The sequence below is a fragment of the Amblyomma mixtum genome, chromosome 3 (assembly GCF_055824585.1).
Source record: "Amblyomma mixtum isolate Tamu chromosome 3, ASM5582458v1, whole genome shotgun sequence".
Classification (NCBI taxonomy): Eukaryota; Metazoa; Arthropoda; class Arachnida; order Ixodida; family Ixodidae; genus Amblyomma; species Amblyomma mixtum.
The window spans coordinates 405,438,661-405,465,631 of record NC_143014.1 but is presented as its reverse complement, the minus strand read 5'-3'; the positions used below and the strand labels follow the sequence as shown (position 1 = coordinate 405,465,631).

Here is a 26,971-nt window from a genome sequence, read left to right as displayed (position 1 = left end):
TGCGACATGTTTCGTTAAAGAGACTAGGCGAATTGAAAGCCGCCTTCTTTGCCTCTGGACAATCCAAGGGGAAGCGAGCGGCCACAAGATTGGAAAGCTGATTCTGGCCGAGATCAAGTCCCGGAATTTGCCTCTTGGAAACCTACTGGCTCTGTCTGCGGACAATGCCAATGTCATGGTCTGCAAAATAAACAGCGTCTCTACAGTATTGAGAGAGGCTCAACCAGCTTTGATTGGGGTTGGTTGCCCGTGCCATCTCATCAACTTGGCCGCCCAAAAAGGAGCTTCATGTCTTCCTGTAAAGGTTGATGAGGCTTTGATTGATATTTTTTTTATCTGAAGAAAAGCTCGAAAAGGAAAGTTCGACTTCCAAAGAGTTCCAAAAGATGCATGATGTCGAGGTCAGGAAGGTGTTGAAGCATTCGCCGACACGTTGGCTGTCTTTGGGGAAGTGTTTGAAGAGGCTGCTGGACCAGTGGAAACCACTTGTTAGCTTTTTTTCTATCAGAAACAAAGCAGTGCAACAAGCAGAGCTTGTTTTTAGAGCCTTACCAGATTCAAAAGACTTTTTCACAAACCCCCAAGAACTCTGCACCAACACCAAAGTCTGCTGCACACCTTCCGAAGACTGCTGCAGACCTCGGAAAAAAACACGCCGACGGTGATGGACTCTCTCTAAAGAGAAAAGGAGCTCACTCTGGACTTCAAGCAAAGAAACTGAAACTTCATGCCGAGGAATCTGGAGAAGCCACCCACGTGACCCATGAAGAGCGCCTGTTTCTTTTTTTGTCATCGGAGCTAAGCAGGGCATGCTGTCTTTTTCTCCAAACTGTAATACCACTTTTTGAGAAGACAAACTGCCTTCTTCAGGCACAGGCTCGTCAGATTCATGTACTGAGGGCCCTCTTAAACCACCTTTTCGAGGACCTCCTGACTAGATTTGTGCGCCCAGGTGTTCTCAAGGGATGTCATTCATTGCTGGAAGTTGCCTATGGAGCTCAGGAGAACCAAAAAGATGATGAAGACATAGTCATTGGCAGCACAACCTACTCTGTAGTTGAGACGCTGAGCACAAATGAGAGAGAGCAGTTCTTCTCTGCCGTACGTCTCTACTTCACAGTAGCATGTAATTATATTCGCCACAAGTTTCCTCTAGAAGACGTCAACCTCAAAATGGCTGAAGTTGCTCAAGTGCAGAGTCTAGAAACTGCTTCATTCAGCAGCGTACGTCATTTTATTTGGCATTCCCTGCTATTCTGCCCCAGTGGAGTGGCAAATCCAGAGAAGAGGCAGTCGACGCACTTGAAGTGGAGTTTGCCAACTTGCAGGCATACAAGGTTCCAGCAGACATATTGAATGAGCCAAGGTGCGAGGCGCAGTGGTCACAATTGGGAAATGTTAAAGATATCGACGGATGGCTCAGATTCAACAGAATTTCAGTGGTTATGCTGGGCATCCTCTCCATTCCCCACAGCAATGCTGAATGCGAGGAGCGTAACTTGCGTTTGGCACCTGCTTCCGTAAAACTGTCCGCCTATATAACTCTTGTCCGTCCTAAACTTGAATATTCATGCTCAATCTGGGACCCCCAACAAATTAACCTAGCCAAAACCCTTGAGTGCGTCCAGAGCCGCGCGATAAGATTCGTATATTCTGATTACTCATATCATACGAGCGTAACAGCATTGAAAACAAAAGCTAACCTCCCCAGCCTTGAATCCCGTCGAAAAATAGCCAGACTCTGCCTTTTCCACAAGTTTTATCATTCGCATTTCAGCCAATCCGTTATCACCCCTGCATACCGCCTTTCACTTCGCATCAGTCATACAAAAGCCGTTCATACACCTCGAGCATCTACTTCTGCGCACCTAAAATCATTCTTCGCCCAGACCGCAAGAGACTGTAACAACCTCCCCGCTGAAGCTTTCATCCATCCTGGCCTGGAATACTTCAAATCATTTGTCACTGTTTTTTTTTAATGATATGTATGCCCACCCCTCATGTAATGCCCCTTAGTGGGCCTTTGAGGTACTAATATATAAATATTCAGCACTGTCAACAAAACTCGAACGGAGTTTCGCTCATCTGTCTGTGAGAAAACACTCTAAAGCCTGCTGATGGTGAAAGGGCACCAGAGTGGAACATGCTTTGAGCAAACTTGCACAGAGAAGTTTCTCAAGCAGGCAAAGTCTGCAACAGCAAAATCATTGCAAAAATAAATTGTAATCCAATGGGCCGATGGAGTTTTCGCTCATTACTCTCTCTGCAAAACACTGATTTCACTTGCAGATGTGAAATGTGAGTAAGCTTGCCCCAAAAGCTAAATCGTAGAAACTTCAAAAAAAAAAACGTGCTGCACGCCCCCCCCCCTCTGCCGCCGCCGCGGCGGTTTTACCAATTTCCAAATGGTCAGGTTGGCAGGTATGCCGTTGAGACTGAGACCACTATCTCCACACTCTCTAAGGGTGGGAGGAAGCATAAGGGTGAAAAGAGGTGACATTGGCGAAGATGCGTTCAATGAAGGCGGAGGTTTGAGGACTCTAACCATGCTTGCAGACATCATTTCATACAGTTTTTAATGGTGGCCCCGATGATTATACATCGGGATTGGAAGGTATTTAGACGTGAGATATACAAGTATCTTAAGCGTATGCACAAATCGTGGGGTAACTGACTGTGACGCCGGCCAGAAAAATTAATGAAAATATTATGAGAAATGCCCTCTCATGAATGAAAGGGTGCTCCCGGATACAATACACAGTAATTTATTCGAGAATTCTTAACACCTGCGGTGGTTCTGGGCACGTCGTTGGCAGATGTTAGTAGCTAAGATACGGCAGACATCCTGTGCTTGTTATTTAGCAGAGGGAAGTGCAAGGTTGCTCCAGGCGCCAGTTGCAGTACGAGTAGTGAAAGGAATAAGGGTTGGATAAGAATGCGGGGTGGGAGGGGGTGGATTTTCGGAAACATGCAAAGTGACAAGGATCACTTGGTGTGGAAAGCATCTGAACCAGAGTGGGGACAATAGTGAGGTACAATTCATTTCATGTGCCTAACCTCTGTTATAGCTTGACTACTTGGAGGAGAAGAATCTAGCCCCTCGCTAATTTTTAAAAAGAAAAAAGTTAGGAAATGCAGGGAGAGTGGACTTGGGAGAGTATAGAGCACACTTCAGAAATATTCACTGCCGCGAAAAAAAAAGGCAGCCAGAATGACGTCGGAACTTCATAAGTTAATCCAAATAAAATTTGAATTTCCAACACTTTGCAGATAAACACTTCATTTGGGGCGCAAAAAATCGCCGCTTAAAGTCAGAATGACACCTCGTCGGGACTGGAAGAAAGACGGCGTTATTACAGCCAGCTCCTCGAGCAGGAAAGGCTGAAAAGGCAGTAAGTAAAGTATAAAATAACTAGTCTTTTTGTGCATGTCAAGGGATGACACATCGCATCGGCATGTACTGAAGCCGCCTGTCTCAAGGGTAAGGGAGGACGAATTCAGTGCTCCTTGACTGCTGCTAAAGTGGTGTATTGAGCTCCCACTCACAGACCAACACTCTACGAATAAAGGCTATAACTGGACACGCTAAATTTGCATGATGGCCTTTTGTGGTTAGCAGTAGGTGCGAAGTCGCGTCGACAACCTCAGCACACGATACTTATAGATATAATATCTCCATGCAGGGCAAATCTAGAGTACCTCTGAATTATTCTTTGGAAAAATGAAATGAAGTTTTCATTTGAACAAAGATGAACAAAATTTGAACAAAGATGACGTAAAACAATGAGAAAACAGTGAAAATAGGCCAGCCGGCCACGTGATGAGTAAGTGACATATGCGACTGACACGTAGACCCGCCGATCAGATGCAGCGGCAGTAGGGGAGGGGTCAGTTGAAAGGCTCTGAAACACCTTGCTTCTTAATTTGGCGAGCCCTTCATGGTGAAGCTTTCATGCTCGCATCCTACTCCGTCACCCACACCTGCGTATACAAGTTGATAGGTGGCTATTGCTTACATTCTTTCAGACCTTAGGCAGCTACCATGGCCGCGGCCAATAAGCTGCATAGCTCCGGCGGATCAGGAAGCTCCGCACCGCTAGGCGGCGTGCAAAAAAGTGAGAAAAGGAGAGGGAAAGGCGCGAACACGCTGAAATTCAAATTCTGGCTACAGATAACTGAGCTTCCACAAAGCGCATTAAAAAAAATCTTGCTGGACAATATTCCTAACGCGGCGTGCTTTAACATCCCATGCATACCGCCGCTTTATTAGGGCGCCATTTCAGAGCTCCTTTAAGCGCTGAGGACGATATGGCGTTGATGCGGTGCCTTGTGATTCTCTGGTATCGCAGGCATTGCTGAACGTAACAAAGTACGCTTGCACAGGATTGAGTAGTCTTGATTACTGGCGCTTTTCTGGTTATAGCAAGCACTGGAGGAGTTTCTTTAGGAATTTCAAGCGATGCGAACAATGCGAGGACAACAAGCAATGCAGAATGACAAAATGGCAGCGCAAAACGAAAGGACTGCGCAGCTCCGTGCGTATCGTTCTGCGTTTCTCATCCTCGGCTTTGTACTGTTGACGATTGTTTCGTGTTGTTTAAGCATCTAAACCTCGCCAGGTTTTACTTGATCGTAAGGAAGTTTTCGCCGGCCTGTTTTTACCGCCTCAGTTCTTTGCTAAACGTCAGACATCCGCACCGTATAAAAGACACCAGGGGAGTGCGTGCGAAGATGCAGCGTAGCACCGCCAGGAATCTGTTTTCGTGGTTCTGTCTGTCCACTTCGGCATCAGGCCGCAATATGCACGGTTGTGAGGTCTCTCCAGACGGCGCACTAGCGATGCGGCTGGGACGGGTGACACGCTTCGCTTGCAGCGTGGCGACTGCGGTTTCGCTGCAAATGCTCTCCGCCAATAATCGCTCCAGCCGAGCGCAGCTTCTGTGTTAAGTTTAGCATCATGTTTCTACTCCCCGTGAACCTATGAGGGTCCGCGTCCGTTTCCTTGTTGTCCGCCGCAACGCTCATTTAAAACAAAATAATCTACCCTGATGAAAATTAACATAAATTCTGTCTAGTGAAAGGCCTGAGCACAGCGAAGACAGCGATTTGATACCTTGCGTGTAGAATGCCCAGTGCCTATGCTTTGCTTTAATTTCGTGAAAACTTTTTCGGTACAAATTCTCCGTTTTGGCACGACTCTGATGGTGGCCAAAGCTGTGTTATGCATTAGAAGTGGGGTGCATTTGCGGCAATTTGCGGTAGAGTTGCTATGAAAATGTTTCGCATTCCTGGACTCCTGGAGGTATTGCAAGCACTACGCATGCTTTCTATGGTAAGATTGAAACACTGTTCCGGAATCAGGGAAGGTTTTAGACCTCCCATGCCCAGCTTTCCTAGACATGTACTACTTGCGCCATCTGTCGGCAGTGGCGGCGACACGGCGCGTAGCTGAATGGGAAGGGGTACAAAAAAACCGTAAAACGTGAACAAAAGCACCTACAAAAAATGACCCAGGGATTTGTGTAGTATACACTTAGATGAGGAATGTGTCAAAGTGCTGTTCTGTGCTGTTAATACACAAGGTTCCCAGCGCGTTTGAATGTTGTACGATGCTGCCTAGCGGTGGGGGCCGCATTTTGCCCATATCTCAGACTCTAAAATTGTATAGCGCCGCAACACAGATAGATATCAAAAATGACCCTCGGTTTTAGGAGAGGTGCATAACTGGACCCCCGGGACAGTGGACACCTTACTCGTGCTTTAAGTTATCAGCGTGTGGCTTGGAGTCGAAATTTCTGTCTGGTGTAACGCAAAAACATTTAATAGTGTACTTAATTTTGAGTAGGTGTGCTCAGAGCTCAAATTATGTGAGTAAAAGTTTTTTTTGGCTGCATAAATGTCCTGGTACAGCATCCTTTAATGAATAATCAAGGTAAGCACCACTTTTGTGCATAATATGGTAATCTTTTGACAGATATCGTAATGGATTGTAGCTGGATGTGGCCCTCTATTTTCACTACATTTTTTAATGAGAGAACTTTGGTGTGTGGAGAAATAATATTCGGAATTTCAAGTGCGTATACAATATGTGTGTTGCATGGTTGAAAATCATTTGGATAAATTTATATTTGAGAACTTCCTAGCATTGAGTCGTGTTCAAATACCATGCAGACTTTTATAAATCTGACCTTGCCAACGCCCAATACCTTTGCAAATAAAAAAAATGTTTTAAGACCCATGTCCCCCCTTAATGTGCACTTAGGTCGCACAGTACACGGCCCTGCAGAATTTCGCCTCCATCGAAATTCGACCGTCGCGGCCGGGATCGAACCCGCATGTTTCATGTCAGCAGCTGAGCGCCGTAACCACTGAACCACTGCGGTGGTTGAAAAGTTGTTTTTTAGGGGTAAAGTATGGCTTTTGCGGCCTAGTGTCGCCATTGTTGGCGGGCACCGGAAAGCTGATGTATTGTCTTGGGTAGTGTGCTGGGTAATAATTTGCACGTGTGTTCGAATACACACGTGCACGTGCACGTGTGTTCGAATAGTGTTCTAATTGCTTTTTCATTCTCTTACTGCTTTTTCTCGTCTTTAATACCGTCTTGGTTTTTGTGTTCTTTTGTCTTGGCAGCGTGGGATGCAGCCATGGGGAATGGTTCCCTCAATGAAGAAGTAGGGACCATCCTTCGGTCCATTCTTACGAGTGAGAAGTTGGGGATTCTTTTGCGCCGGCTCGACGGTAAGTGTCCACACGAGGTTTTTGCACTGAAGTAAAATTGAGCCGTTTGCGTCTTTCTGAGCAGTCGCTGTCGGGGACCGTTCGATTCGTGGCGTCGCGGTGATTTTGAAAATTTTGTTCAGCTTACTTGACACGCTTGCGTGCGCTCTTGCAGAGGCTTGAAAGTTCTGAATTGAATGCATCGTTGAATGACGGCGCAAAAGACGCCGACTTGAGACGCACTCACGTACGGTCCTTCTGACTGCGGCCAATGTCAAGTTTTCACGTACTGCATACGACATATCTTATTTGTCAAATCCTTTTCGGGGAGTTTTTTTTTTCATTTTATTTCCTATCTGCTTGCTTATCTGCAGTTGGCGGATAGGGCGAGTTTAGTCTCAGTCATGCAGTGGTTCATTGTGGCAGGCTGTTGATATCAGTACAGGAAGTGATTTTTTTTTGTTGCTGCCTGGGCTCTGTGGATTGTGTATCTGAAGGCGAAAAAGATACATAATATACAGCGTAAACGAAAGCTTGCAGTGTTCTGTGTGCCTTTGCGGCTTTCATACTTCTTTGATCAGTTCGTGGAAGCTAATAGGGGCCTGTTGGCTTGCATATAGTGTACTGCTTGGCTTGAAGCCAGCCTGTCTTGCTTTCCGATCAGTATACTAGTCAAGTGCTATTCGACACTGGTGTTGTCACACCTAGACTACTCGTGGTTGCCCATTTTGGTGGCTAGGTTGCTGTGACATTCGGCTGTTGATCCCAGGATCACAGAATCGAATTCCGGCTGCTGCGGCTGTGTCTTGATGGAGGTGAAGTGCAAAAATATCCTGTTACGTGCGTTGCCAGCGCAATAAATATCCCCCACATAACCTATATTAATTCAGATCCCTCCACCACGGCTTCATTGCCCACGTGTTGCTTCGGAGCGTTATATGCATACCTGCCAACTCTTCCCAATTTCCCGTAAAATGTACGAATTTCGACCAGTCTTACGATTTTACGAATCTTACTTGAAATTTTACAAAAATATATTATATGCGAAAAAAAAATGTGACAATGTATTAAAACTACACTCTGGTACCGTGCGCCGCCACGAGAGGGCAATGCGTGTTTGTTTGCCCTCGCGCGATCATCATCACCATCAGCAGCTGGAACGTTGTAGTGACTTCTATCGTCTACTATTGGGGCCGCGAATCCATATCCAAAACTCGGTAGCACCTCCGCTAGGCCTTTGCCAACCTGTTGCCTTTGTGCGCGCGGGCAGTGCTGTTTGGACTTCTTGTGTTGGCCTCGCCTTTTGTGCCATCAGCTACCGCGTCCGACACAGTGCGACTGCCGTGTTTTCTGTAGCGGCGTCGCATTACAATGGCGGGCTCGAAGCCGCGACAGTACTTTCAAGTGTTTTTGAAGTCGTTCACATCGGAATTTCCGTGCTTCGTGCCGTCGAAGAAAGGTGAGAAGTTTGGATTTTGCGCCACGTGTGCGTGTGATGTGAACATTTCACATGGTGGCAAGTCTGACATCAAGGTCCACATCGCTTCGAAAAAGCACCAGGGATACGTGCGAGCCGCGGACAGCCAGCCAAGCCTGACAAGTTTTGTACGCAGCGACAGAGACCTCGGTGTGATTCACGCAGAATGCCTCTTCACGGCGTTTTTAGTAGAGCACAACATCACGCTGAGTGTCAGCGATCATGCTGGACCGCTTTTCCGGAAGATGTTCCTGAAGTGCGAAGAAGCCAAATGCTACGCCTGTGGATGAACAAAGACAACTGCAATTTTTCGGGAAATGGCTGCCAGCGCGGAGACTCCTTTGCTGGATGCGTTAAAAGAACAGGTATTTTCGATCGCTGTAGATGGCAGTAACAATAGGGATACACAGCTTTACCCTATTGTTGCGACATGTTTCGTTAAAGAGACTAGGCGAATTGAAAGCCGCCTTCTTTGCCTCTGGACAATCCAAGGGGAAGCGAGCGGCCACAAGATTGGAAAGCTGATTCTGGCCGAGATCAAGTCCCGGAATTTGCCTCTTGGAAACCTACTGGCTCTGTCTGCGGACAATGCCAATGTCATGGTCTGCAAAATAAACAGCGTCTCTACAGTATTGAGAGAGGCTCAACCAGCTTTGATTGGGGTTGGTTGCCCGTGCCATCTCATCAACTTGGCCGCCCAAAAAGGAGCTTCATGTCTTCCTGTAAAGGTTGATGAGGCTTTGATTGATATTTTTTTTATCTGAAGAAAAGCTCGAAAAGGAAAGTTCGACTTCCAAAGAGTTCCAAAAGATGCATGATGTCGAGGTCAGGAAGGTGTTGAAGCATTCGCCGACACGTTGGCTGTCTTTGGGGAAGTGTTTGAAGAGGCTGCTGGACCAGTGGAAACCACTTGTTAGCTTTTTTTCTATCAGAAACAAAGCAGTGCAACAAGCAGAGCTTGTTTTTAGAGCCTTACCAGATTCAAAAGACTTTTTCACAAACCCCCAAGAACTCTGCACCAACACCAAAGTCTGCTGCACACCTTCCGAAGACTGCTGCAGACCTCGGAAAAAAACACGCCGACGGTGATGGACTCTCTCTAAAGAGAAAAGGAGCTCACTCTGGACTTCAAGCAAAGAAACTGAAACTTCATGCCGAGGAATCTGGAGAAGCCACCCACGTGACCCATGAAGAGCGCCTGTTTCTTTTTTTGTCATCGGAGCTAAGCAGGGCATGCTGTCTTTTTCTCCAAACTGTAATACCACTTTTTGAGAAGACAAACTGCCTTCTTCAGGCACAGGCTCGTCAGATTCATGTACTGAGGGCCCTCTTAAACCACCTTTTCGAGGACCTCCTGACTAGATTTGTGCGCCCAGGTGTTCTCAAGGGATGTCATTCATTGCTGGAAGTTGCCTATGGAGCTCAGGAGAACCAAAAAGATGATGAAGACATAGTCATTGGCAGCACAACCTACTCTGTAGTTGAGACGCTGAGCACAAATGAGAGAGAGCAGTTCTTCTCTGCCGTACGTCTCTACTTCACAGTAGCATGTAATTATATTCGCCACAAGTTTCCTCTAGAAGACGTCAACCTCAAAATGGCTGAAGTTGCTCAAGTGCAGAGTCTAGAAACTGCTTCATTCAGCAGCGTACGTCATTTTATTTGGCATTCCCTGCTATTCTGCCCCAGTGGAGTGGCAAATCCAGAGAAGAGGCAGTCGACGCACTTGAAGTGGAGTTTGCCAACTTGCAGGCATACAAGGTTCCAGCAGACATATTGAATGAGCCAAGGTGCGAGGCGCAGTGGTCACAATTGGGAAATGTTAAAGATATCGACGGATGGCTCAGATTCAACAGAATTTCAGTGGTTATGCTGGGCATCCTCTCCATTCCCCACAGCAATGCTGAATGCGAGGAGCGTAACTTGCGTTTGGCACCTGCTTCCGTAAAACTGTCCGCCTATATAACTCTTGTCCGTCCTAAACTTGAATATTCATGCTCAATCTGGGACCCCCAACAAATTAACCTAGCCAAAACCCTTGAGTGCGTCCAGAGCCGCGCGATAAGATTCGTATATTCTGATTACTCATATCATACGAGCGTAACAGCATTGAAAACAAAAGCTAACCTCCCCAGCCTTGAATCCCGTCGAAAAATAGCCACACTCTGCCTTTTCCACAAGTTTTATCATTCGCATTTCAGCCAATCCGTTATCACCCCTGCATACCGCCTTTCACTTCGCATCAGTCATACAAAAGCCGTTCATACACCTCGAGCATCTACTTCTGCGCACCTAAAATCATTCTTCGCCCAGACCGCAAGAGACTGTAACAACCTCCCCGCTGAAGCTTTCATCCATCCTGGCCTGGAATACTTCAAATCATTTGTCACTGTTTTTTTTTAATGATATGTATGCCCACCCCTCATGTAATGCCCCTTAGTGGGCCTTTGAGGTACTAATATATAAATATTCAGCACTGTCAACAAAACTCGAACGGAGTTTCGCTCATCTGTCTGTGAGAAAACACTCTAAAGCCTGCTGATGGTGAAAGGGCACCAGAGTGGAACATGCTTTGAGCAAACTTGCACAGAGAAGTTTCTCAAGCAGGCAAAGTCTGCAACAGCAAAATCATTGCAAAAATAAATTGTAATCCAATGGGCCGATGGAGTTTTCGCTCATTACTCTCTCTGCAAAACACTGATTTCACTTGCAGATGTGAAATGTGAGTAAGCTTGCCCCAAAAGCTAAATCGTAGAAACTTCAAAAAAAAAAACGTGCTGCACGCCCCCCCCCTCTGCCGCCGCCGCGGCGGTTTTACCAATTTCCAAATGGTCAGGTTGGCAGGTATGCCGTTGAGACTGAGACCACTATCTCCACACTCTCTAAGGGTGGGAGGAAGCATAAGGGTGAAAAGAGGTGACATTGGCGAAGATGCGTTCAATGAAGGCGGAGGTTTGAGGACTCTAACCATGCTTGCAGACATCATTTCATACAGTTTTTAATGGTGGCCCCGATGATTATACATCGGGATTGGAAGGTATTTAGACGTGAGATATACAAGTATCTTAAGCGTACGCACAAATCGTGGGGTAACTGACTGTGACGCCGGCCAGAAAAATTAATGAAAATATTATGAGAAATGCCCTCTCATGAATGAAAGGGTGCTCCCGGATACAATACACAGTAATTTATTCGAGAATTCTTAACACCTGCGGTGGTTCTGGGCACGTCGTTGGCAGATGTTAGTAGCTAAGATACGGCAGACATCCTGTGCTTGTTATTTAGCAGAGGGAAGTGCAAGGTTGCTCCAGGCGCCAGTTGCAGTACGAGTAGTGAAAGGAATAAGGGTTGGATAAGAATGCGGGGCGGGAGGGGGTGGATTTTCGAAAGCATGCAAAGTGACAAGGATCACTTGGTGTGGAAAGCATCTGAACCAGAGTGGGGACAATAGTGAGGTACAATTCATTTCATGTGCCTAACCTCTGTTATAGCTTGACTACTTGGAGGAGAAGAATCTAGCCCCTCGCTAATTTTTAAAAAGAAAAAAGTTAGGAAATGCAGGGAGAGTGGACTTGGGAGAATATCTAGCCCCTCGCTAATTTTTAAAAAGAAAAAGTTAGGAAATGCAGGGAGAGTGGACTTGGGAGAGTATAGAGCACACTTCAGAAATATTCACTGCCGCGAAAAAAAAAGGCAGCCAGAATGACGTCGGAACTTCATAAGTTAATCCAAATAAAATTTGAATTTCCAACACTTTGCAGATAAACACTTCATTTGGGGCGCAAAAAATCGCCGCTTAAAGTCAGAATGACACCTCGTCGGGACTGGAAGAAAGACGGCGTTATTACAGCCAGCTCCTCGAGCAGGAAAGGCTGAAAAGGCAGTAAGTAAAGTATAAAATAACTAGTCTTTTTGTGCATGTCAAGGGATGACACATCGCATCGGCATGTACTGAAGCCGCCTGTCTCAAGGGTAAGGGAGGACGAATTCAGTGCTCCTTGACTGCTGCTAAAGTGGTGTATTGAGCTCCCACTCACAGACCAACACTCTACGAATAAAGGCTATAACTGGACACGCTAAATTTGCATGATGGCCTTTTGTGGTTAGCAGTAGGTGCGAAGTCGCGTCGACAACCTCAGCACACGATACTTATTGATATAATATCTCCATGCAGGGCAAATCTAGAGTACCTCTGAATTATTCTTTGGAAAAATGAAATGAAGTTTTCATTTGAACAAAGATGAACAAAATTTGAACAAAGATGACGTAAAACAATGAGAAAACAGTGAAAATAGGCCAGCCGGCCACGTGATGAGTAAGTGACATATGCGACTGACACGTAGACCCGCCGATCAGATGCAGCGGCAGTAGGGGAGGGGTCAGTTGAAAGGCTCTGAAACACCTTGCTTCTTAATTTGGCGAGCCCTTCATGGTGAAGCTTTCATGCTCGCATCCTACTCCGTCACCCACACCTGCGTATACAAGTTGATAGGTGGCTATTGCTTACATTCTTTCAGACCTTAGGCAGCTACCATGGCCGCGGCCAATAAGCTGCATAGCTCCGGCGGATCAGGAAGCTCCGCACCGCTAGGCGGCGTGCAAAAAAGTGAGAAAAGGAGAGGGAAAGGCGCGAACACGCTGAAATTCAAATTCTGGCTACAGATAACTGAGCTTCCACAAAGCGCATTAAAAAAAATCTTGCTGGACAATATTCCTAACGCGGCGTGCTTTAACATCCCATGCATACCGCCGCTTTATTAGGGCGCCATTTCAGAGCTCCTTTAAGCGCTGAGGACGATATGGCGTTGATGCGGTGCCTTGTGATTCTCTGGTATCGCAGGCATTGCTGAACGTAACAAAGTACGCTTGCACAGGATTGAGTAGTCTTGATTACTGGCGCTTTTCTGGTTATAGCAAGCACTGGAGGAGTTTCTTTAGGAATTTCAAGCGATGCGAACAATGCGAGGACAACAAGCAATGCAGAATGACAAAATGGCAGCGCAAAACGAAAGGACTGCGCAGCTCCGTGCGTATCGTTCTGCGTTTCTCATCCTCGGCTTTGTACTGTTGACGATTGTTTCGTGTTGTTTAAGCATCTAAACCTCGCCAGGTTTTACTTGATCGTAAGGAAGTTTTCGCCGGCCTGTTTTTACCGCCTCAGTTCTTTGCTAAACGTCAGACATCCGCACCGTATAAAAGACACCAGGGGAGTGCGTGCGAAGATGCAGCGTAGCACCGCCAGGAATCTGTTTTCGTGGTTCTGTCTGTCCACTTCGGCATCAGGCCGCAATATGCACGGTTGTGAGGTCTCTCCAGACGGCGCACTAGCGATGCGGCTGGGACGGGTGACACGCTTCGCTTGCAGCGTGGCGACTGCGGTTTCGCTGCAAATGCTCTCCGCCAATAATCGCTCCAGCCGAGCGCAGCTTCTGTGTTAAGTTTAGCATCATGTTTCTACTCCCCGTGAACCTATGAGGGTCCGCGTCCGTTTCCTTGTTGTCCGCCGCAACGCTCATTTAAAACAAAATAATCTACCCTGATGAAAATTAACATAAATTCTGTCTAGTGAAAGGCCTGAGCACAGCGAAGACAGCGATTTGATACCTTGCGTGTAGAATGCCCAGTGCCTATGCTTTGCTTTAATTTCGTGAAAACTTTTTCGGTACAAATTCTCCGTTTTGGCACGACTCTGATGGTGGCCAAAGCTGTGTTATGCATTAGAAGTGGGGTGCATTTGCGGCAATTTGCGGTAGAGTTGCTATGAAAATGTTTCGCATTCCTGGACTCCTGGAGGTATTGCAAGCACTACGCATGCTTTCTATGGTAAGATTGAAACACTGTTCCGGAATCAGGGAAGGTTTTAGACCTCCCATGCCCAGCTTTCCTAGACATGTACTACTTGCGCCATCTGTCGGCAGTGGCGGCGACACGGCGCGTAGCTGAATGGGAAGGGGTACAAAAAAACCGTAAAACGTGAACAAAAGCACCTACAAAAAATGACCCAGGGATTTGTGTAGTATACACTTAGATGAGGAATGTGTCAAAGTGCTGTTCTGTGCTGTTAATACACAAGGTTCCCAGCGCGTTTGAATGTTGTACGATGCTGCCTAGCGGTGGGGGCCGCATTTTGCCCATATCTCAGACTCTAAAATTGTATAGCGCCGCAACACAGATAGATATCAAAAATGACCCTCGGTTTTAGGAGAGGTGCATAACTGGACCCCCGGGACAGTGGACACCTTACTCGTGCTTTAAGTTATCAGCGTGTGGCTTGGAGTCGAAATTTCTGTCTGGTGTAACGCAAAAACATTTAATAGTGTACTTAATTTTGAGTAGGTGTGCTCAGAGCTCAAATTATGTGAGTAAAAGTTTTTTTTGGCTGCATAAATGTCCTGGTACAGCATCCTTTAATGAATAATCAAGGTAAGCACCACTTTTGTGCATAATATGGTAATCTTTTGACAGATATCGTAATGGATTGTAGCTGGATGTGGCCCTCTATTTTCACTACATTTTTTAATGAGAGAACTTTGGTGTGTGGAGAAATAATATTCGGAATTTCAAGTGCGTATACAATATGTGTGTTGCATGGTTGAAAATCATTTGGATAAATTTATATTTGAGAACTTCCTAGCATTGAGTCGTGTTCAAATACCATGCAGACTTTTATAAATCTGACCTTGCCAACGCCCAATACCTTTGCAAATAAAAAAAATGTTTTAAGACCCATGTCCCCCCTTAATGTGCACTTAGGTCGCACAGTACACGGCCCTGCAGAATTTCGCCTCCATCGAAATTCGACCGTCGCGGCCGGGATCGAACCCGCATGTTTCATGTCAGCAGCTGAGCGCCGTAACCACTGAACCACTGCGGTGGTTGAAAAGTTGTTTTTTAGGGGTAAAGTATGGCTTTTGCGGCCTAGTGTCGCCATTGTTGGCGGGCACCGGAAAGCTGATGTATTGTCTTGGGTAGTGTGCTGGGTAATAATTTGCACGTGTGTTCGAATACACACGTGCACGTGCACGTGTGTTCGAATAGTGTTCTAATTGCTTTTTCATTCTCTTACTGCTTTTTCTCGTCTTTAATACCGTCTTGGTTTTTGTGTTCTTTTGTCTTGGCAGCGTGGGATGCAGCCATGGGGAATGGTTCCCTCAATGAAGAAGTAGGGACCATCCTTCGGTCCATTCTTACGAGTGAGAAGTTGGGGATTCTTTTGCGCCGGCTCGACGGTAAGTGTCCACACGAGGTTTTTGCACTGAAGTAAAATTGAGCCGTTTGCGTCTTTCTGAGCAGTCGCTGTCGGGGACCGTTCGATTCGTGGCGTCGCGGTGATTTTGAAAATTTTGTTCAGCTTACTTGACACGCTTGCGTGCGCTCTTGCAGAGGCTTGAAAGTTCTGAATTGAATGCATCGTTGAATGACGGCGCAAAAGACGCCGACTTGAGACGCACTCACGTACGGTCCTTCTGACTGCGGCCAATGTCAAGTTTTCACGTACTGCATACGACATATCTTATTTGTCAAATCCTTTTCGGGGAGTTTTTTTTTTCATTTTATTTCCTATCTGCTTGCTTATCTGCAGTTGGCGGATAGGGCGAGTTTAGTCTCAGTCATGCAGTGGTTCATTGTGGCAGGCTGTTGATATCAGTACAGGAAGTGATTTTTTTTTGTTGCTGCCTGGGCTCTGTGGATTGTGTATCTGAAGGCGAAAAAGATACATAATATACAGCGTAAACGAAAGCTTGCAGTGTTCTGTGTGCCTTTGCGGCTTTCATACTTCTTTGATCAGTTCGTGGAAGCTAATAGGGGCCTGTTGGCTTGCATATAGTGTACTGCTTGGCTTGAAGCCAGCCTGTCTTGCTTTCCGATCAGTATACTAGTCAAGTGCTATTCGACACTGGTGTGGTCACACCTAGACTACTCGTGGTTGCCCATTTTGGTGGCTAGGTTGCTGTGACATTCGGCTGTTGATCCCAGGATCACAGAATCGAATTCCGGCTGCTGCGGCTGTGTCTTGATGGAGGTGAAGTGCAAAAATATCCTGTTACGTGCGTTGCCAGCGCAATAAATATCCCCCACATAACCTATATTAATTCAGATCCCTCCACCACGGCTTCATTGCCCACGTGTTGCTTCGGAGCGTTATATGCATACCTGCCAACTCTTCCCAATTTCCCGTAAAATGTACGAATTTCGACCAGTCTTACGATTTTACGAATCTTACTTGAAATTTTACAAAAATATATTATATGCGAAAAAAAAATGTGACAATGTATTAAAACTACACTCTGGTACCGTGCGCCGCCACGAGAGGGCAATGCGTGTTTGTTTGCCCTCGCGCGATCATCATCACCATCAGCAGCTGGAACGTTGTAGTGACTTCTATCGTCTACTATTGGGGCCGCGAATCCATATCCAAAACTCGGTAGCACCTCCGCTAGGCCTTTGCCAACCTGTTGCCTTTGTGCGCGCGGGCAGTGCTGTTTGGACTTCTTGTGTTGGCCTCGCCTTTTGTGCCATCAGCTACCGCGTCCGACACAGTGCGACTGCCGTGTTTTCTGTAGCGGCGTCGCATTACAATGGCGGGCTCGAAGCCGCGACAGTACTTTCAAGTGTTTTTGAAGTCGTTCACATCGGAATTTCCGTGCTTCGTGCCGTCGAAGAAAGGTGAGAAGTTTGGATTTTGCGCCACGTGTGCGTGTGATGTGAACATTTCACATGGTGGCAAGTCTGACATCAAGGTCCACATCGCTTCGAAAAAGCACCAGGGATACGTGCGAGCCGCGGACAGCCAGCCAAGCCTGACAAGTTTTGTACGCAGCGACAGAGACCTCGGTGTGATTCACGCAGAATGCCTCTTCACGGCGTTTTTAGTAGAGCACAACATCACGCTGAGTGTCAGCGATCATGCTGGACCGCTTTTCCGGAAGATGTTCCTGAAGTGCGAAGAAGCCAAATGCTACGCCTGTGGATGAACAAAGACAACTGCAATTTTTCGGGAAATGGCTGCCAGCGCGGAGACTCCTTTGCTGGATGCGTTAAAAGAACAGGTATTTTCGATCGCTGTAGATGGCAGTAACAATAGGGATACACAGCTTTACCCTATTGTTGCGACATGTTTCGTTAAAGAGACTAGGCGAATTGAAAGCCGCCTTCTTTGCCTCTGGACAATCCAAGGGGAAGCGAGCGGCCACAAGATTGGAAAGCTGATTCTGGCCGAGATCAAGTCCCGGAATTTGCCTCTTGGAAACCTACTGGCTCTGTCTGCGGACAATGCCAATGTCATGGTCTGCAAAATAAACAGCGTCTCTACAGTATTGAGAGAGGCTCAACCAGCTTTGATTGGGGTTGGTTGCCCGTGCCATCTCATCAACTTGGCCGCCCAAAAAGGAGCTTCATGTCTTCCTGTAAAGGTTGATGAGGCTTTGATTGATATTTTTTTTATCTGAAGAAAAGCTCGAAAAGGAAAGTTCGACTTCCAAAGAGTTCCAAAAGATGCATGATGTCGAGGTCAGGAAGGTGTTGAAGCATTCGCCGACACGTTGGCTGTCTTTGGGGAAGTGTTTGAAGAGGCTGCTGGACCAGTGGAAACCACTTGTTAGCTTTTTTTCTATCAGAAACAAAGCAGTGCAACAAGCAGAGCTTGTTTTTAGAGCCTTACCAGATTCAAAAGACTTTTTCACAAACCCCCAAGAACTCTGCACCAACACCAAAGTCTGCTGCACACCTTCCGAAGACTGCTGCAGACCTCGGAAAAAAACACGCCGACGGTGATGGACTCTCTCTAAAGAGAAAAGGAGCTCACTCTGGACTTCAAGCAAAGAAACTGAAACTTCATGCCGAGGAATCTGGAGAAGCCACCCACGTGACCCATGAAGAGCGCCTGTTTCTTTTTTTGTCATCGGAGCTAAGCAGGGCATGCTGTCTTTTTCTCCAAACTGTAATACCACTTTTTGAGAAGACAAACTGCCTTCTTCAGGCACAGGCTCGTCAGATTCATGTACTGAGGGCCCTCTTAAACCACCTTTTCGAGGACCTCCTGACTAGATTTGTGCGCCCAGGTGTTCTCAAGGGATGTCATTCATTGCTGGAAGTTGCCTATGGAGCTCAGGAGAACCAAAAAGATGATGAAGACATAGTCATTGGCAGCACAACCTACTCTGTAGTTGAGACGCTGAGCACAAATGAGAGAGAGCAGTTCTTCTCTGCCGTACGTCTCTACTTCACAGTAGCATGTAATTATATTCGCCACAAGTTTCCTCTAGAAGACGTCAACCTCAAAATGGCTGAAGTTGCTCAAGTGCAGAGTCTAGAAACTGCTTCATTCAGCAGCGTACGTCATTTTATTTGGCATTCCCTGCTATTCTGCCCCAGTGGAGTGGCAAATCCAGAGAAGAGGCAGTCGACGCACTTGAAGTGGAGTTTGCCAACTTGCAGGCATACAAGGTTCCAGCAGACATATGAATGAGCCAAGGTGCGAGGCGCAGTGGTCACAATTGGGAAATGTTAAAGATATCGACGGATGGCTCAGATTCAACAGAATTTCAGTGGTTATGCTGGGCATCCTCTCCATTCCCCACAGCAATGCTGAATGCGAGGAGCGTAACTTGCGTTTGGCACCTGCTTCCGTAAAACTGTCCGCCTATATAACTCTTGTCCGTCCTAAACTTGAATATTCATGCTCAATCTGGGACCCCCAACAAATTAACCTAGCCAAAACCCTTGAGTGCGTCCAGAGCCGCGCGATAAGATTCGTATATTCTGATTACTCATATCATACGAGCGTAACAGCATTGAAAACAAAAGCTAACCTCCCCAGCCTTGAATCCCGTCGAAAAATAGCCAGACTCTGCCTTTTCCACAAGTTTTATCATTCGCATTTCAGCCAATCCGTTATCACCCCTGCATACCGCCTTTCACTTCGCATCAGTCATACAAAAGCCGTTCATACACCTCGAGCATCTACTTCTGCGCACCTAAAATCATTCTTCGCCCAGACCGCAAGAGACTGTAACAACCTCCCCGCTGAAGCTTTCATCCATCCTGGCCTGGAATACTTCAAATCATTTGTCACTGTTTTTTTTTAATGATATGTATGCCCACCCCTCATGAAATGCCCCTTAGTGGGCCTTTGAGGTACTAATATATAAATATTCAGCACTGTCAACAAAACTCGAACGGAGTTTCGCTCATCTGTCTGTGAGAAAACACTCTAAAGCCTGCTGATGGTGAAAGGGCACCAGAGTGGAACATGCTTTGAGCAAACTTACACAGAGAAGTTTCTCAAGCAGGCAAAGTCTGCAACAGCAAAATCATTGCAAAAATAAATTGTAATCCAATGGGCCGATGGAGTTTTCGCTCATTACTCTCTCTGCAAAACACTGATTTCACTTGCAGATGTGAAATGTGAGTAAGCTTGCCCCAAAAGCTAAATCGTAGAAACTTCAAAAAAAAAAACGTGCTGCACGCCCCCCCCCCTCCGCCGCCGCCGCGGCGGTTTTACCAATTTCCAAATGGTCAGGTTGGCAGGTATGCCGTTGAGACTGAGACCACTATCTCCACACTCTCTAAGGGTGGGAGGAAGCATAAGGGTGAAAAGAGGTGACATTGGCGAAGATGCGTTCAAAGAAGGCGGAGGTTTGAGGACTCTAACCATGCTTGCAGACATCATTTCATACAGTTTGTAATGGTGGCCCCGATGATTATACATCGGGATTGGAAGGTATTTAGACGTGAGATATACAAGTATCTTAAGCGTACGCACAAATCGTGGGGTAACTGACTGTGACGCCGGCCAGAAAAATTAATGAAAATATTATGAGAAATGCCCTCTCATGAATGAAAGGGTGCTCCCGGATACAATACACAGTAATTTATTCGAGAATTCTTAACACCTGCGGTGGTTCTGGGCACGTCGTTGGCAGATGTTAGTAGCTAAGATACGGCAGACATCCTGTGCTTGTTATTTAGCAGAGGGAAGTGCAAGGTTGCTCCAGGCGCCAGTTGCAGTACGAGTAGTGAAAGGAATAAGGGTTGGATAAGAATGCGGGGTGGGAGGGGGTGGATTTTCGGAAACACGCAAAGTGACTAGGATCATTTGATGTGGAAAGCATCTGAGCCAGAGTGGGGACAACAGTGAGGTACAATTCATTTCAGGTGCCTAACCTCTGTTATAGCTTGACTACTTGGAGGAGAAGAATCTAGCCCCTCGCTAAATTTTAGAAAGAAAAAAGTTATGAAATGCAGGGAGAGTGGACTTCGGAGAGTATAGAGCACACTTCAGAAATATTCACTGCCGCGAAAAAAAAAGGCAGCCAGAATGACGTCGGAACTTCATAAGTTAATCCAAATAAAATTTGAATTTCCAACACTTTGCAGGTAAGCACTTCATTTGGGGCGCAAAAAATCGCCGCTTAAAGTCAGAATGACACTTCGTCGGGACTGGAAGAAAGACGGCGTTATTACAGCCAGCTCCTCGAGCAGGAAAGGCTGAAAAGGCAGTAAGTAAAGTATAAAATAACTAGTCTTCTTGTGCATGTCAAGGGATGACACATCGCATCGGCATGTACTGAATCGCTTGTCTCAAGCGTAAGGGAGGACGAATTCAGTGCTCCTGGACCGCTGCTAAAGTGGTGTATTGAGTTCCCACTCACAGACCGACACTCTACGAATAAAGGCTATAACTGGACACGCTAAATTTGCATGATGGCCTTTTGTGGTTAGCAGTAGGTGCGAAGTCGCGTCGACAACCTCAGCACACGATACTTATAGATATATCTCCATGCAGGGCAAATCTAGAGTACCTCTGAATTATTCTTTGGAAAAATGAAATGAAGCTTTCATGTCGAGAGGAAAAGCGGAGGGAAGTCACTCATTTCTCAGTGAAAGCTGGATCAAGTTTACCGACGCATTATTTGCTCAAAATTTGTGTCATAACTTATTTTCCTAGTTTCGTGGTCTTACTCCGTTTGTTTCTTATGTAGGAGGTGTTGGAAAACCTTCTCTCTTCCCCACTGCTCCCATTTAAAATTCAGAGGGTCTGTGGACGGCGTCTACGTACGGAGCATAGGTTAGATATAACGAACAGCTATTAGAGCCATCTCCCGGATGCGGATCTTCCCGCATCATTGAGCGAAATACTTGTGGCATCTATTCTGCGCACGTGTCTTAATTTTCATAGCTGATCTCTCATCGCCTAATGGCGCCAAAATTTGAACACAGATGACGTAAAACAATGAGAGAACAGTGAAAATAGGCCAGCCGGCCACGTGATGAGTAAGTGACATATGCAACTGACACGTAGACCCGCCAATCAGATGCAGCGGCAGTGGGGGAGGGGGCAGTTGAAAGGCTCTGAAACACCTTCCCTCTTAATTTGGCGAGCCCTTCCCGGCGAATCTTTCATGCTCGCATCCTACTCCGTCACCCACACCTGCGTATACAAGTTGATAGGTGGCTATTGGTTACATTCTTTCAGACCTTAGGCAGCTACCATGGCCGCGGCCAACAAGCCGCATAGCTCCGACGGATCAGGAAGCTCTGCACCGCTAGGCGGCGTGCAAAAAAGTGAGAAAAGGAGAGGGAAAGGCGTGAACACGCTGAAATTCAAATTCTGGCTACAGATAACTGAGCTTCCACAAAGCGCATTAAAAAAAATCTTGCTGGACAATATTCCTAACGCGGCGTGCTTTAACATCCCATGCATACCGCCGCTTTATTAGGGCGCCATTTCAGAGCTCCTTTAAGCGCTGGGGACGATATGGCGTTGATGCAGTGCCTTGTGATTCTCTGGTATCGCAGGCATTGCTGAACGTAACAAAGTGTGCTTGCACAGGATTGAGTAGTCTTGATTACTGGCGCTTTTCTGGTTATAGCAAGCACTGGAGGAGTTCCTTTAGGAATTTCAATTGATGCGAAAAACGCGAGGACAACGAGGAATGCAGAATGACAAAATGGCAGCGCAAAACGAAAGGACTGCGCAGCTCCGCGCGTATCGTTCTGCGTTTCTCATCCTCGGCTTTGTACTGTTGACGATTGTTTCGTGTTGTTTAAGCATCTAAACCTCGCCAGGTTTTACTTGATCGTAAGGAAGTTTTCGCCGGCCTGTTTTTACCACCTCAGTTCTTTGTTAAACGTCAGACATCCGCACCGTATAAAAGACACCAGGGGAGTGCGTGCGAAGATGCAGCGTAGCACCGCCAGGAATCTGTTTTCGCGGTTCTGTCTGTCCACTTCGGCAACAGGCCGCAATATGCATGGGTGTGAGGTCTCTCCAGGCGGCGCACTAGCGATGCGGCTGGGACGGGTGACACACTTCGCTTGCAGCGTGGCGACTGCGGTTTCGCTGCAAATGCTCTCCGCCAACAATCGCTCCAGCCGAGCGCAGCTTCTGTTTTAAGTTTAGCATCATGTTTCTACTCCCCGTGAACCTATGAGGGGCCGCGTCCGTTTCCTTGTTGTCTGCCGCAACGCTCATTTAAAACAAAATAATCTACCCTGATGAAAATTAACATAAATTCTGTCTAGTGAAAGGCCTTAGCACAGCGAAGAAAGCGATTTGATACTTTGCGTGTAGAATGCCCAGTACCTATGCTTTGCTATAATTTCGTGAAAACTTTTTCAGCACAAATTCTTCGTTTTGGCACGACTCTGGTGGTGGCCAAAGCTGTGTTATGCGTTAGAAGTGGGGTGCATTTGCGGCAATTTGCAGTAGAGTCGCTATGAAAATGTTTTGCATTCCTGGACTCCTGGAGGTATTGCAAGCACTACGCATGCTTTCTATGGTAAGATTGAAACACTGTTCCGGAATCAGGGAAGGTTTTATCCCTCCCATGCCCAGCTTTCCTGGACATGTACTACTTGCGCCATCTGTCGGCAGTGGTGGCGACACGGCGCGTAGCTGAATGGTAAGGGGTACAAAAAAATCGTAAAACGTGAACAAAAGCACCTACGAAAAATGACCCAGGGATTTGTGTAGTATACACTTAGATGAGGAATGTGTCAAAGTGCTGTTCTGTGCTGTTAATACACGAGGTTCCCAGCGCGTTTGAATGTTGTACGAGGCTGCCTAGCGGTGGGGGCCGCATTTTGCCCATATCTCAGACTCTAAAATTGTATAGCGCCGCAACACAGATAGATATCAAAAATGACCCTCGGTTTTAGGAGAGGCGCATAACTGGACCCCCGGGACAGTGGACACCTTACTCGTGCTTTAAGTTATCAGCGTGTGGCTTGGAGTCGAAATTTCTGTCTAGTGTAACGCAAAAACATTTAATAGTGTACTTAATTTTGAGTAGGTGTGCTCAGAGCTCAAATTATGTGAGTAAAAGTTTTTTTTTGGCTGCATAAATGCCCTGGTACAGCATCCTTCAATGAATATTCAAGGTAAGCACCACTTTTATGCATAACATGATAAACTTTTGACAGATATCGTAATGGATTGTAGCTGAATGTGGCCCTCTATTTTCACTACATTTTTTAATGACAGAACATTGGTGTGTGGAGAAATATTATTCGGAATTTCATGTACGTGTACAATATGTGTGTTGCATAGTTGAAAATCATTTGAATCTATATTTGAGAACGTCCATCTTTCCATATTCATATTTCCATCTCCATTGTTCCAGCTGGAGTGCAGTCGTCACGTGGGCGTATGGTGGCCTTCCTGTGGAGGACACAGGAAGTTCCCCAGGTGAGGTTGCAAGCTCATTTCCAGAGAAACACCAGAAATGCTCATTCAATTTATTTCATCATGAAACTTGACAGGAAACACCAGCAAACAAATGTTGGGTCAATAGCAAAAGCATGCGTTGGCACATAAGGTATGCATGCATAAGTGCAGCAGCTTCCAAAACAGGATTGTACAGTGGTGTAATCAGTTGGAATGATAGAAAACATAGATCAATGCAGGAATGATATAATTTGAACATAGCATTGGCTCCATGTAGGCACCTGAACTTAACTGTCCTTTGAAAGGTTGAACCTTTTTATGGAGAACATCATGTTGAAAGCAGTCTTCTATTGGCAAGGTTTCTCTTACTTTGAACCGTGATATTGAAACAGCGATTGGCCATACGTGTTTTCGTTAAGTGGTAAATTAACTTTTTTTGTGTCATTTTTAATGTTATGGGTAGGAATCACAAGCATGCCTAACCATAATGAGTGATTATTACATATTATTGCCTTATCATTTGAAATTAAGACGATCATTTAAGAGGATTTTGTGAAGAGAAGTCTTTTCACCCTGGAAAATAAATCACTGCTCGAATGCAATAGACCTGAAGAGGGCATTATTCACACCGCTAATTTTTCGAGTGAAACAGTTTTGTCCAAACAGGTTTTAAATGTGCAAGGCCATGGTTTGCAATGGTATGCGATATGAGAATGAAAGAGAGAGAAGCAAATTATTTTAATACAGGAAGATGAAAATGCTTTCAGCTTTGAGGCCATAGCCTGCTAGTGCCAGCTTAGGGCTTAAGTTATCAGCATGTGGCTTGGAGTCGAAATTTCTGTCTAGTGTAACGCGAAAACATTTAATAGTCTACTTAATTTTGGGTAGATGTGTTCAGAGCTCAAATTATGTGAGTAGAAGTTTTTTTTTGGCCACATAAATGCCCTGACACAGCATCCTTTAATGAATAATCAAGGTAAGCACCACTTTTGTGCATAATATGATAATCTTTTGATAGATATCGTAATGGATTGTAGCTGGATGTGGCCCTCTATTTTCACTACATTTTTTAATGAGAGAACTTTGGTGTGTGGAGAAATAATATTCGGAATTTCAAGTGCGTATACAATATGTGTGTTGCATGGTTGAAAATCATTTGGATAAATTTATATTTGAGAACTTCCTAGTATTGAGTCATGTTCAGATACCATGCAGACTTTTATAAATCTGACCTTGCCGACGCCCAATACCTTTGCAAATAAAAAAAATGTTTTAAGACCCATGTCCCCCCTTAATGTGCACTTAGGTCGCACAGTACACGGCCCTGCAGAATTTCGCCTCCATCGAAATTCGACCGTCGCGGCCGGGATCGAACCCGCATGTTTCATGTCAGCAGCTGAGCGCCGTAACCACTGAACCACTGCGGTGGTTCAAAAGTTGTATTTTAGGGGTAAAGTATGGCTTTTGCGGCCTAGTGTCACCATTGTTGGCGGGCACCGGAAAGCTGATGTATTGTCTTGGGTAGTGTGCTGGGTAATAATTTGCACGTGTGTTCGAATACACACGTGCACGTGCACGTGTGTTCGAATAGTGTTCTAATTGCTTTTTCATTCTCTTACTGCTTTTTCTCGTCTTTAATACCGTCTTGGTTTTTGTGTTCTTATGTCTTGGCAGCGTGGGACGCTGAAAGCACGGCGGCATGGGGAACGATTGGGAAAAAATTAGTACTTTTTGTAGTTCGTTTTGCAGTAATTTCCCATATTTTTAGCATAACTTCAGAAGCCAGTCAGTACGGAGGCGCGAGGCCCAAGCAGGGGACATCCTCGCGGCTGGCTGCCCAATTCCCGGACCCGGACTATGTTTCCCCTGCAGTCCAAGGCATTGGCCGTGGCCTTGTGCCGGCGGGCTCCGCCGAGGCACTGCAGGTTCCGAGGCAGCCACGCGTCCGGCCTCCGGCCTACATCTCACTCAGGAAACCAGGCGACGACGTGTACGGCAAGGGTGAGTCTTTCCTTGGTGAACGCCACCGGTCATGGAACATGAATTCACCAGAACCACTGAGCCACCGCGGCGGCAGTGGCTATGGTGCTCGGCTACTGACCCGAAAGGCGCGGGTTTGATCCCGGCCGCGGCGGTTGAATTTCTTTGGAGGAGAAATTCTAGAGGCCCGTGTACTGTGCGATGTCAGTGCACGTTAAAGAACCCCAGGTGGTCGAAATTTCCGGAGCCCTCCACTTCTTTATTATTTATTCTTTATTCTTTATTAACTAGGAGATTTTTTTACATTCTAAGCACTTTAAGCTTTTTATTAAACTCGTCAGATACAAGATAGATTAAAAGCTGCGTTCAAACTTGCACGTCTGGGTTTCTTCCTTTTCAGCTCCCCTGAAATTGAGGATTTGTCGACGTGCTCGGTCTGAACTTCAGGGGTGAGTATCTATCTAAGCATTTTATTTTTAAGAATGCTGCAGTCGACATTTCATTAAATCAGCATATGCCATCAGTTTCAGGGCAGACTTCCAAAACTTTTAAAAAATAATTGATTGTTTATGCTGGTTTAATGTCCCAAAGCGACGCAGGCTATGAGGGACGCTGTAGTGAAGGCGTCTGGAAATTTCAAATATCTGGGGCTGTTAATGTGCACTGACATCGCATGTTTCATGTCAGCAGCTGAGTGCCGTAACCACTGAGCCACTGCGGTGGTTCAAAAGTTGTTTTTTAGGGGTAAAGTATGGCTTTTGCGGCCTAGTGTCACCATTGTTGGCGGGCACCGGAAAGCTGATGTATTGTCTTGAGTAGTGTGCTGGGTAACTAATTTGCACGTGTGTTCGAATACACCAAGCCAGACCAGATGCAAAGAAACTGCACAGACCTATTCAGTTTTTTCTGCTGATTTGAAATATGCAATTTGTTTATTTCTAGGTGAATTAGTTCCTGAGATATATATCATGCCATTCTCTGCTCAAACAATAGAAAAAAAAATGGGTTATCAGAAATTTAATTTTAATATGTAGGTAGGTACTACAATGTGTGAGGAATGCAACGCTGGAAGCAGTTTTCAGTTTTTTGTCCGTGTGAACAAATGGGCTTAATAGTTAGTTTTCAAG

The 26,971-nt window shown here is 46.0% G+C and overlaps 1 protein-coding gene across 4 annotated transcripts in view; it reads left to right on the top strand.

The window, feature by feature from the left end:
• Window positions 1–26,971, top strand: part of LOC149357473 (uncharacterized) — a 55,884-nt gene that overhangs the window by 6,335 nt on the left and 22,578 nt on the right. For 2 of the 4 annotated variants that reach the window (XM_089584721.1, XM_089584722.1), the window contains exons 5-9: window positions 6,631–6,738; window positions 15,316–15,423; window positions 23,821–23,885; window positions 25,633–25,865; window positions 26,245–26,293. In XM_089584721.1, the coding sequence (XP_089440847.1) occupies window positions 6,631–6,738; window positions 15,316–15,423; window positions 23,821–23,885; window positions 25,633–25,865; window positions 26,245–26,284 (554 nt within the window). In that variant the 3' untranslated portion in view covers window positions 26,285–26,293. Of the gene's footprint in view, window positions 1–3,270; window positions 3,393–6,630; window positions 6,739–15,315; window positions 15,424–23,820; window positions 23,886–25,632; window positions 25,866–26,244; window positions 26,294–26,971 lie in introns of all 4 variants that reach the window. The other 2 variants (XM_089584724.1, XM_089584723.1) reach the window with 2 other exon arrangements.